This window comes from Colobus angolensis, unplaced genomic scaffold, assembly GCF_000951035.1.
Source record: "Colobus angolensis palliatus isolate OR3802 unplaced genomic scaffold, Cang.pa_1.0 Scaffold311, whole genome shotgun sequence".
NCBI lineage: Eukaryota > Metazoa > Chordata > Mammalia > Primates > Cercopithecidae > Colobus > Colobus angolensis.
In genome coordinates, this window is record NW_012116389.1 from 3,332,737 (window position 1) to 3,345,604 (window position 12,868).

General features: G+C 38.1%; 1 protein-coding gene across 5 annotated transcripts in view; it reads right to left on the reverse strand.

Annotated features, from left to right (window-relative positions):
* The window catches only part of ANO10 (anoctamin 10), a 262,801-nt gene that overhangs the window by 233,503 nt on the left and 16,430 nt on the right, over window positions 1-12,868 (reverse strand). For 3 of the 5 annotated variants that reach the window (XM_011950982.1, XM_011950978.1, XM_011950979.1), the window contains 2 exons: window positions 7,984-8,181; window positions 6,468-6,602 (listed from right to left, as the gene is read on the reverse strand). The exons of 1 other annotated variant lie outside the window; for it this stretch is intronic. In XM_011950982.1, coding sequence (XP_011806372.1) covers window positions 6,468-6,602; window positions 7,984-8,181 — 333 coding nt within the window. The remainder of the gene's footprint in view (window positions 1-6,467; window positions 6,603-7,983; window positions 8,182-12,868) is intronic. One more of the 5 variants, XM_011950980.1, reaches the window with a different exon arrangement.

Sequence of the window (12,868 nt, forward strand, 5' to 3'; positions counted from 1 at the left end):
CAGAAAGAGAAAGACTTAGGCTGCTGACCCTGGAAAGCCGACCATGCAGCTGTGTGTGGGAGCCACCGGACTAAGCAGCTGAGACAGGGCGAACAGTGTGAGAGAGCTAGTGTAAGTAAGCTGCTGCTGAGACAGCTGCTGAATAAAACTACCTTTCACCTACCTACGGACCCCCAGCTATCGGCTCATCCACCCACTCCCTTCAGACCTCAGCATGAGCTGGAACCTGACCCCAAGCATAACATTCGGCATAGTCATGGACCTACAATGCACATCTCACAGCGCCATCTAACTGCCTTGAAATCATGTTTACATGACAAAACTTGCTATCTACTTAATGAAAGCTTTCTATCAAAACACAACAACATCACAGCAAGCAGCAAGCAACTTTATACGTGTGTGTAAAATGAAAATCAAATTAAATGTAAGATCTGGGGAGTGTTTCTCATAAAAGTCCTGGCCGCCTTTCAGTCTTGAGGGGCATTACATTGGGCAGACTAAAGCCTCACCTCCCAATTAGCCTCAAAGAGGCTGCCTAGGGGAGCAGATGCCTTCAAATAAAATGAAAATAGCTTTTCCACTTATTTCTGTAGTTTAACTTAATGCAAATCCAGGATTTAAGTTACTCCAAATTTCATTAGTTCTAAAATTTGCACTCTCAAAATAGGTTATAGTTTTAATTATGCATATACCACTTTCCTTCAACCAAGTATTATTATATAAAATTAAAATGATGCAAAAAACACAGCAGTTTAAGGATCACATTCTCAAAGGCATAAAGGAAGAGAATAATGCAGCATTTAAAATCCCAGGACTGACAACTTAATTCTTATCTCAGTATAAAAATCTTTCCAATGACCACGATCAAGATGATTTTATTGTACTCATATTTAGTACCAAAATGGAAGGAAAGGGAAGGGAGAAGGGAGAAAGGGAGAAGAGAGGAAGAAAGGAAAAAAAAATATCCTTGTTTACAAAAGCCTCATCCTGCCAGAAAGAAAGTTATTTCTATTATTGCTTCAGGATAGCAGACTGGCTACCTACACAGTTAGAGAAATCCATTTACATATTTCCTTGAAGGTTTTCATTCAGCTGAAAATTTATCTCTTTGAAGCAACTAGAAGCATTTGAAAAACTGCTGCGCCATTATCCCATCTGATCAAAGAGCACACTCACTCTTTTCTCTGTCCCAGCCACATCCAAGAGGACGTACCTGTGCAGAAACTCACAGGTGGAAGCCGTGATTTCCACATTATCAATGTGCATGAAAAGGGAGAAACAGAATGCTTACACTAACAATCAGAACTGTGCCCCAGTCTGCTTCGTATTTGATTGGATGCAGTACCCAGCTGTGTCTGAAAACATGCCTTCCCGCTAGGAGATGACGAAAGATTTAAAAATTTTGGGACAGTACCAAACAACTGCTTAACTACAGAATGTGGAAATCGTGGTTACAAATAGTGGCAAAAAGATACCTCTGCCCTATTCTTGTTTGTGATGCCAAATTAGAAACAAGAAACATAAAAAGAAATCCCTATCTTTCATGCAAGTATGAAAAAACAAACTAAAATCCCAAATCACCAACTATAAAAAGAGGCCTTGAAAATCAGCCCTGGGTAAACTAAGAGCACCCATGCTTCTGCAAACCTGGGCCAAGCACACAAAGGGCAAGGCTCTCCTGGAACTGGGGATGGTAAATCACAGTCCCCTTGCTCAGAATGCAGGCAATGAGGGTGCATGACAGACACCTGGAGTATGTCTGCTCCCTGCCTGGCACCATAGCCAGATAGATAAGAGGCCAGGTTGGAGGAAGAAGAGTGACCTGCGGGGACCCAAGGATGGAAGGTAACTAGCTATGGAGCTGTGGGTCTTGGTGGGCCAAAGACAGGCCTAACTGCCAAACACAAGAAAAACCCTGCAAGAACAGGGCTCCATGGAGGTTCTCTTCAGGGACTAAGATGGCTCAAGGAGAACACACTGCCAGGCAAAATCTAAGCTTCTCACTACCACAGTTCCCTGCTGGAAGCCCCTAGCACCTTCTCTCTCCCACACACACTTTCTTCTAAAAATGGCCAGTCCAGGAAAAACAGGGGTTCATTAAAACATAAGTAATAAAAAATAAGTAATAATCACAAAGAAACTGGCATAGAGCTATACAAAAATACTACCTGGAAAAAAGGGGAAACCAAAAATACTACAAGAAAAAAATATATAAAAGAAAGTCAAAGAACAAACAGCAGAAAATTATAGCATCCAGCAACAAAAAACTATGAAATTCTTCGTGAAATTAAAGAAATTCACGCAAACATCCCATCTCTGAAATGAAAACTCAAAGATCTCTGAGAGCTGAAGGAGAGAGTTCAGAGAAGCAATACAAGAGAAAAATCTGTAAACTTGTTACAGATTCAAGTCATGATAAAAGCAACAATAAAAAGGAAAGACTGAAAATACAATCAGGAAACGGGCAGACAAGCCTAAGAAAATTACATAAGAACAAAGACTTGAAAATACTACAAAGAATATGTAAGAGCCCACATATATAAAATTCGCACCCCTCAAGATGAGAACAGAGCAAATACAACCAAATAACTCTTCAAAGAGAACTGAAGAAAATTTTCCTGAAATCATGGTAATCCTTACTCTGTATACTGAAAGAACATATGTCCAACCAAAAAAAAAATTGATAAAAAATAACGTCAAGACATACGCAGATAACTGGAAATTTAGACAAATAAGAACAATGAGTGCCTACGTTCAAACTTCCTGATACCTCCTAAAAGCCATGCAGATGAACAAGGAGAGCAAGTAAAAGCACCTATAACATATGCCTACAGCACAACCCAGAGACAGGGGAGACTGCAACATGTAAGCCAGGCAATAAAGAACCAAAACCTGGAAGAGATCTTGGCCACAGACTAGAATGGTGCAGGAAGCCCCAGCAGGAGCTGCAGAGACAAACGGGGAAGCCAGAGGAGTCCATTTGGTGTAGGAACCCAGATAACACCAATGAGGCCTCATCACCCTCCTTCAGGAGAAGGCCCCACACCAAGTGGGAACTTCCAGAAACAAGTCTGAGACCTGATGGGTCAGAGCTCTGACAGCAGGAAGGGCTGAAGGGAAGGGCTGGAAAGCACACAGAACAAGAGGCAAGCGGACCGGAAAGCACTGCTTCTGGGAAATGCAGAGGGAAGTGTCTGGAAAAGTAATGGACTTTGGGGGTAGCAGCCTAAGTTAAAAAGTGATTAAGAGTCCTACTGAATCAAGATCCCACATTCCATAAGATCTCCTGCTAATGGCTGATAGAGGAATATCCTCAATATTTAAATGTTAATGAGAAAAATTTTTTTAATCAAGAAGAAAAAAGCAAGCACAAATAAGACAAGGGAAAAATACCATTAAAACAGGAGTTTAAAAGATGCTGAGAGAAATCTATACAAACCAATTCACACAAATTTGAAAGCCTATGTGATAAAATGGAAACTTTTCTAGGAAAATATAATTTACCCAAACTAACCCCAGTAGTGGTGGAAAGTCTAAACAAACCAATTTCCATAGAAGACTTAGAGAAAACTGTTCAAAAACCTAATCCACAAGCAAATATCAGAGCCAGACGGTTTCATATAGAAATTCTAACATACCTTTAAAACAGGTTAGATTGTGACTACATATAGATATAGAACAAAAAAGAAAAAAGAAAATCTTAAACTTTATCCAGAACTTGCATTAATATTAAAATTAGCATGGCCTTACAAGCTATTTTATGTAAATTGTAAAATAAAGCAAATTAGTAATTATGGTAATGTTATTAAGAATCAATATTTTCAATATAAGTAAAAAGATACAAATATAAACCAAAGAAATTAAGTGATAGCCTATAATGTTAAATTTGAATTGACTATATCAATATAAATTCATGATTTTCAAAAATATATTTCCTAGTCTTTTCCACTGAAATGGGAAAAAAGATGGCATAGCCTATATAAAATATTTTAAGCACACAAAAAAGCAATTTCAACAGAAAATATAACATCAACTACCATAACCTAACACAAAATATGTAATTTGTTTAAGTTTACTTAGTAAATATTTTACTTAGCATAAATTTACTTAGTAAAAAAAAAAAAACTCCTCAGATTAGAGTACAAAGCAAAATCTGACTACATCCTGATATAAGAGATCCATGTAAAATGATACTGAGAGGGGCTGAAAGTAAAAGGCTGGGCAAAAACATTCTAACAGATGCAAACTGAAATAAGGCAAGAACCACAAGACAAGGTTGAATTCAGCAACAATAAAACATTAAGGAAGATGAAGAATAATATTTCATAATGATAAAAGGTGCAATCAACAATAAAAATCTATCCAAAATCTTTATGCAGCCAAAACATAGCTACAAAATTCATAAAACAAAGGTAAAAGAAAATACAAAGAGCAAATTGGCAGGAACATAATGAAATTCCCATAGTTGTTATAGAGATCTAGGGCTATGACGGCTCAAGAAAGCAAAGTACAAGGGACACTCATAGGTGGGAATTGAATGAGAAAACTTGGACACAGGAAGGGGAACATCACACACCCGGGCCTGTTGTGTGGTGAGGGAAGCGGGGAAGGATAGCATTAGGAGATATACCTAATGTAAATGACGAGTTAATGCGTACAGCACACCAACATGGCACATGTATACATATGTAACAAACCTGCACGTTGTGCACATGTACCCTAGAACTTAAAGTATAATTAAAAAAAAAAAAAAAGACATAGTCAAATCATCTATCGCCTGAGAGCACAGGGGGAGGGACAATGATAGGGATACAAACCCAGGCATTAGAGCAGGGAGCGGCAACCCACTTTGGGTCCCCTCCCCTCGTATAGGAGCTCTGTTTTCACTCTATTAAATCTGGCAACTGCACACTCTTCTGGTTCGTGTTTGTTCTGGCTCGAGCTGAGCTTTTGCTCATGGTCCACCACTGCTGTTCGCCGCAGTCGCAGGCCCGCCATTGACTTCTACCCCTCCGGATCCCACAGGGCGTCTGCCACGCTTCTGATCCAGCAAGGCACCCACTGCCACTCCCGATTGGGCTAGAAGCTCGCCATTGTTCCTGCGCAGCTAAGTGCCCAGGTTCATCCTAATAGAGCTAAACACTAGTTGCTGGGTTCCACATTATAAGCTGTGACTCACAGCTTATAATATAACATTCATAGCATGGCCCAAGGTTCCATTCCTTGGAATCTGTGAAGCCAAGAACCCCAGGTCAGAGAACAAAAGGCTTGCCCCCATCTTGGGAGCCGCTTGCCCCAGCCGCCCGCCCCCTCCTTGGGAGCAACCCGCCCCCACCTTGGGAGCTCTAAGAACAAAGACCCACCAGTAACACCTGGATGAAGATTGGAAGGTGGTATTACACTATTAAACGTAAACCATGTGGTCCCAGCTACTCAGGAGGCTAATGCAGGAGATTACTTGAGCCCCTGAGGTGGAGGCCGCAGTGAGCCATGTTCACACCACTGCACTCCATTCTGAGTGACAGAGCAAGACTGTCTCAAAAAAACAAACAGAACAACAACAACAACAACAAAAAAAAAACAGACTAGGGGACAGAGAAGCTTACATGTTTAAAGTGTATCTTAGGCAGCAAAAATGTTCTGAAGCTTTGCCACTATCTGGTTTGAAGCAAACTTGGAATTATGTATTGTAATAAACTCTTTCATTTGCAAACTAGTATCCTCATTAAAATGAAATCACACAAAATCAAAAAGTTGCAAAATTCTAATTTGCATACCCAGTGAGATCAGAGGAAATGGAAAGAGTGCTCCACGAAAACATCATGTCTTCCCTTTTATATTCCTCCACAGATTTTCATGTACAATGTTAGGGCATAAAGTAAACTTTGCCCATTTTAATTGAGTAATATGTATATGTGTTCACACTGGATTTTAAGCTAACTGTATGCTATGAGACCTTGATAAATAAGTAGTCAACAACACAAAACAAACATTGATTTAAAGGTGCAATATACTGAGGTTCCAAGGGGAAAAGATATGTTCATAAAAATACAAGTCATTGTAAGTTTGTGTAAATTCTTCTGTAAGAGGGAAAAAGGCATCTATCATTTGCTATTTATGTCTATTAAGAAAAAAGCTGGCCGGGCGAGGTGGCTCAAGCCTGTAATCCCAGCACTTTGGGAGGCTGAGACGGGCAGGTCACGAGGTCAGGAGATCGAGACCATCCTGGCTAACATGGTGAAACCCCGTCTCTACTAAAAAATACCAAAAACTAGCCGGGCGAGGTGGTGGGCGCCTGTGGTCCCAGCTACTCCGGAGGCTGAGGCAGGAGAATGGTGTAAACCCGGGAGGCGGAGCTTGCAGTGAGCTGAGATCCGGCCACTGCACTCCAACCCAGGTGACAGAGCGAGACTCCGTCTCAAAAAAAAAAAAAAAAAGGGAAAAAGCTGGTTGACATAATGACTTACACAATGATTTTCCTGGATACAGCTTTGCCTGGGGGTAGCCAGGGATCATTTTCTCATCTTTAGCTCTAAGATTTTCAAGTTCATGTTTGATAATGAATTGACATTCCGCCATTGTCAGAAAATCATCATTGTTATCTAAAATACAACAGAAATTACCAGATTTTAGTAGTAATCAAAATAAAAATATTCCAATTACCTGAGATTAGAGAAACAATAGTGTAAACAAGAAGTAATTAACATAAGTAATCCAAGTATGAAGCTGGTAAATTAAATAGAACATAAAGCTCCTTAGATATTTTATAAGAATAAAAAAATTATGTTATGCCTTCACATAATACAATTCTACAATAACCATTTTAATACTTATAGTAGAAACATTCAAAAAGCATATAATTGATCTCATTTAGTACCAATGAGCAGAAAGCAGTATGTTCTTAAATTATAATAATATATTAAACTTATTAACATATTATTGTGTTAAACCAGGCATGGAATTGAAGAAGTTTGCCTATATGGCAAATTATCCTCCTTCAAACTCTCAAGCCCATTCCATTCCCTTCTGGAGTCAAACATCCTTTCCATTAATGAGAGAGAAGAAAGTCTTGTAAGAAAATATTGTTGCTATTTGACAGGTGAATCCTCTTAAATAAGGTAAATTTCATCTTGAACATTTATTCACTCAGGTATAAAAATCCAGAGTAAGTGAATCCAAAGAAGTCTAATCACATCTTCTAACTCTGAAAGCCCTGGCAGGGATCAGTTTGATTCTGAAGCTAAGCTCCCATCCTGTTATCATATCCACCCTGGCTTTCCCAGTTCTTTCCTGAAAATATTCTCTACTAGAACCTGTTTTGGGGCCAGTATAGAACCAATGACCCTATCACATTCAGCAGGAGCCAGAAAATTCAGGAAATGAGGTTTCTAAGGTACTGAACTACTACTGTGTTTCTCATTACTACAAATTTTTTCTAATAAATATTCACATGTGGTTATTTGTAGAAAATAATCTCTACTTATGCAACTTTCTATAGTTAATTTCTTTTTACATGACTGTTTTCTTGTAGAGTTAGAAAATATAATTTTTTTTTGGAGTATTTTGTTAACTTAAAATTGATTGGTGACAATCATTCTGCATTCCAAAAAAAAGGATTTTTCTGTATCAAGCTACTGAATACTCATAAGAATTAGAATAGAATAATATAAATAAGTTACATGTGTTCTTCTAATTTGTGTTCATCCAGGGATGGCAACAGGCCAAATCTAGCCTGCCACATGGTCTTATAAATAAAGTTTTATTGAACACAGCCTCGCCCATTCACTTACTTATGGTCTATGGCTGCTTTTTTCCTCTACAATGCCAGTGTTGAGTAACTGCAGCAGAGACCACACGGACTGCAAAGCCTAAAATATTCACTATTTGATCCTTTACTGAAAAAATATTCACTATTTGATCTATTCATCATAAACTTCTTTTTGATAAATGGATTCTAACAGAGACAAAGAACTTAGGGCTTACCATCGAAACCTTTGAAGTTCTGTCTGGTTCTGTATGTGAAAGCTCTCATGGTGTTATCATTGCACTCTTTTACCAATCCCACTGCTTCTGCTCCCAGTAACATTCTAATCTTGGAGGCACCAACAAGATATAAGTTCTGATTTTCTAGTGTTTCTTGTTCATATTTATTTAACAATGGTCTAAACAACAACTGGGCACCTTCAAAAACAAAAGTACAATCTTAGACAAACATAAAAGATTCAAAAATAAAAACTTTCTAAATAAATATAATGTTTCTAGTCTGGTAGAAGAAAAAGAAATTATATTAACAATTTAAATCCATCTTCCAAGTAAATAACATAAGTACATTAGGGATGGCAGTTCTTTATAGTTTTTCAATAAATGCAAAAACTGAAAAATGTAGCACTAAGTGGCCTCCCACTTATTCAAATGTGAAGTAGATGAGACAAGAATTCAATATTTATGAGCTCTAGGTATAAAAGTGCACTAAATAAAAATATAGAACAAAGACTGCAGTTTAATATAAACATAATAGACCAAAATTTAAGAAAATTAATTTGGAACAAAATGTTTCAGTAAAAAGAAAAACCAAAAATGTAATACAATTACACTGGACTGTAACAGATTTTGTGAATGTTAAATACTAAATAATAAAAAGCAACATAACTTTTCACTGATTTTTCCCATAAATTTCTATGTTCTATTTGGTTTAATATTTTCCTGAAATAAGTTACCAAAACATAAAGAGATGCTATGATTTGATCATGTACATGTAATTATTACTTAAAAGATTATAAAGAAAAAAGATTATTTCCACCTACATCAATTTTTGTTGTTTTTGAGACATGGCCTCACTCTATTGCCCAGGCTGGAGTGCGGTGGCATGATCTTGGCTCACTGCAACCTCCACCTGCCAGGCTCAGGAGATTCTCCCACCTTTGCCTCTCGAGTAGGTGGGACTACAAGTGTGTGCCACCATGCCAAGCTATTTTTTTGTATTTTTTGTAGAGGCAGGGTTTCATCATGTTGCCCAGGCTGGTCTTGAACTCCTGAGCTCAAGAGATCCAACCACTTCGGCCTCCCAAGTGCTGGGATTATAGGCATAAGCCACAGCGCCCGGCCTCAAACTTTTAAAGGTACATTTATTTCTTTACTATATACCCTCTAGAGATGGTTGACAGGAATGATGAAAATATTAATCAGATGATAACAGGATCATGAGCAGAATTTGTACTTCATTTATCAAATGGATTAATATATTAAGATGAATGCATTATGACACTATTATCTAGGTAATGTACAGTAAAGCTATTAAAGACTTTAGTAAAAGGTGTATTCAATTTACAGAAAATACCAATGGCTCTTAAATATAAGATCCTTAACCTCATTCACATTAAGACAAATGTAAAAACTATACCAATATGCTGTTTCTCACTTCTCATACTGCAAAGATAGAAAGTTTGATAACAGGCTGGTGAGCATGGTAGCTGTGAAGGTACCCCACTCCACCAGCTCTCCCTTCAAGACAATCTGCTTTGAAGAACAGGGTTGACTGCCAGGCTCCTGTTGCCACACCTTAAGATGCTTCCCCCAGCTGCCTCCAGCCATCAGCTGGGCACAGAGGGGATACTGGAACAAGGCCATTTCTGCACAACGTAAGTTTCCTTTAAAGGGCAACTTTAAGCCTGGCTGTTAGTTTCTCAGAACTGGGCTGTGGTCTGAGGCTCTTCCGACTCAATTCTCCTTCCTCTCCTCTCTCCTTTCACAAGTGTCAAACTGACAAAGTCTGAAGGCTCTCTAGACCCACTCTTGCTCCCTCCTCCTTCTTGCCACAAATATTTCTCTCAATAAACTTCTTGTTCATCAAATCCCATCTCTTGTTTGGAAGACCCAAACAGACACAGTGAGTTTTTGGGGAAAGGCATCCCAGTCATTTTTAGTGGGACAGCAACTGGTATAACCTTTTTTTATTAGTTAATTAATTAATTTATTTTGAGACAGTGTCTCACTCTGTCACCCAGGCTAGAGTGCAATGGTGCGATATTGGCTCACTGCAACCTCCGCCTCTAGGTTCAAGTGATTCTCCTGCTTCAGTCTCCAAATAACTGGGATTACAGGCTCACACAACCACGCACAGCTAATTTTTGTAATTTTAGTAGAGATGGAGTTCCACTGTGTTAGCCAGGCTGGTCTGAACTCCTGACCTCAAGTGATCCTCCTACCTTGGCCTCCCAAAGTGCTGGGAGTACAGGTAAAAGCCACTATGCCTGGTCTGGTATAACCTTTATGAAGAACCATTTGTCAACATTTTGCTTTGAAAAAGAGCATTTTTCTCAGATGTTTGGTGATCTTTCATTATATGTTCATGTTTAAGAAGGTAAGAAAGAGGTTCTGTGAGGCTAAACGAAATTTCTGAGGGCTTGTATAGAGCTCATCAAGGATGGCCTTTAATGTAAGGTCTTCCTCCCCTCCATTAACCTTTCCCTTTCAAATTGTTCAGGTGATTCCTTTGTTAGTTGTTTCCACGTCATCAAATAACATGCTTATAGAGCTATTTCTTGATTTTTCAGTTTTAACCATTGAAGATGAGGATTTTTAGCTCACTTTCCTTCTTCACCATTTCCATTCATCATTCCCATCACCTATTCTCACAATATGATTAAATCATCCTTTGGTTACATCAAGTCAGTATGTGATTATGACTACATGTTATATACAGTATGCTATGATTTTCCTTTCTCATACTTTCCATTTTCCCAAAAGTTGCTGTCTTGTTTTATCATTTGCTTAGTTTATTATGTACCTATCAGTAAGCCAATCCCCCAAGTTCTCTGCCAACTGTCTCTCTCCTCGATCCACTGACACAAAAGACAACCTATCAACATCATCTTCTTGGAGAACTCTTTCTTCACTCTGCCCTCACACCTCACTTTTCTTTGTTCTCTTTCTAGAACTCCTTTTATTCAGATGTGTACCTCATGAACTAGTCCTTTAATTTTCTTATTATTTGTTCTCATATTTTCCAATTCTTTACCTTTTTGCTCTTCTTTCTTGGAGGCTTTTCTCAACATGATCTTCTAATAATTTTACTGAGTTTTTACATTTTAACTTCATATTTTCACTTTATAAGAGCTGCTTTTTTCCTAAATGATTTTTATAATATCCTATTCTTGATTTATAGATGTTACATCTTTTCACAATTCTGAGTGCTGGGATTTTTATTATCTTTTGGTTTTCTTCTTCTGAATAGTCTGTTGCTTTTATCTGTTTAGTTTTAGATTTCTCTTTCATGTTAGGAATTGTTCTCAGATGTTTGGTGATCTTTTATTACATGTTCACATTTAAGAAAGGGGCTGTATGAGACTAAACGGAAGTTCTGAGGGCTTAGATGGAGCTCATCAAGGATGGCCTTTAATGTAAGGCAGTCTGGTCAAATAATTTTCCGTTAGCAACCCCCTGATTTCTGCACCTTTAGTTATTTTGTCTTAAGCCGGTCAGATTCTCCAAAGAAAGATTGTCCAATCTGCGTCCTACGAGGTGTGAATCTCACTGCTAATACTTTGGAAACTGAATTAGGTATGTGAGTGGTGGAGTGGGGGAAAGGGGAATGGTATTCAGTATCTTATTTTCAGTTCAGAATCTGTGCCTTCAATTGTGTATAGACTCCTATGCCAAAAACCATGCATCTGACCATCTCCAGAGAATAAACCTCAAGTCTTCTGCTGGGGTTGTAGAATATGGAAGGGATTCGAGGATTTATTTTTATTTTAATCGACACATAATAATTGTATATATTCATGGAGTACATAGTAGTATTTCAATACATATAATGTAGAGTGCTCAGATCATAGTTGTTAGCACACCCATCATCTCAAACATTTATTATTTCTTTGTGTTGGGAACATTCAATATCCTCCTTCTAGCTATTTGAAACTCTGTATTATTTCTTAAATGGATCTCAGCCAGTTACCTTTTCTTCTTGGTCCTACTTTTATCCCCACCTCCATAGGTCCAGTGTCCCTAATTCCTGAGTCATTGTGGGTATTGTGCAGAGTAAGCCAAATTGCATCTCAACTTCCTTCCCTGTCAGCTGAACTTTTGGCTTTCTCAAATCTGACAAGTCAATAACTATTCAGCCACCTGTTTCCTAGCTTCCAATTTTTGCTGCTCTTATATCTTTTCCTTTTTTTTGGTCCATGTGACTTTGGTCTTTTACATATTTTTTATTATTATTGTCAATTTAATAGCAGGTTGGAAGAGAATAAAAGTAAACATGAGTATAAATCCACTCCCTTCACCTGGAAGATGCTGAACACTTTTTTGGGAAGATTTTTTACGATCGCCCAAAAAGTGTGGAAAGATGCCCATCCCTTCCCTGTGTGTCCCTGGAGGCACACAATCGGCAAAAAGACCGCGGGGAATACACTGGAATTTTTCACACTGAAACACTATATAATTCTTAAATCACAAAAATTTTAAAGAACAGACTTAAGTTCAGTGAAATGCTCACATTTCTGCAAGCAAATACTCTTGTTTTTAAGTTTCCTTCTGGTTCAACTGTTTGAAAAAAATTTTAATTCCACTTTGATTCCAATTTTATTCTTAAGAAATAACTTCAGTTTATAGTAACAGTTTTTTTTTTTTTTTTAAGAGTCTAAGTCTAGTCCAGTGTTCAGAGACTCTGTGCAGACTAAGGTGTTGTTTTGTGTAGTTTACAAAATATTTGCTCATGTAAAACACTAAAACACCCACTGCTTTCTGACCCAGACTGGGAACCCATGTCACCTTTCAAGAGAAGGCTAAACCTTGGCATCTGAAGTCATTCCTTGCCACTGCAGAAAGTACTGCCACAGTGTCATCTAGCCTTTCCCTTTACTTTTACAGT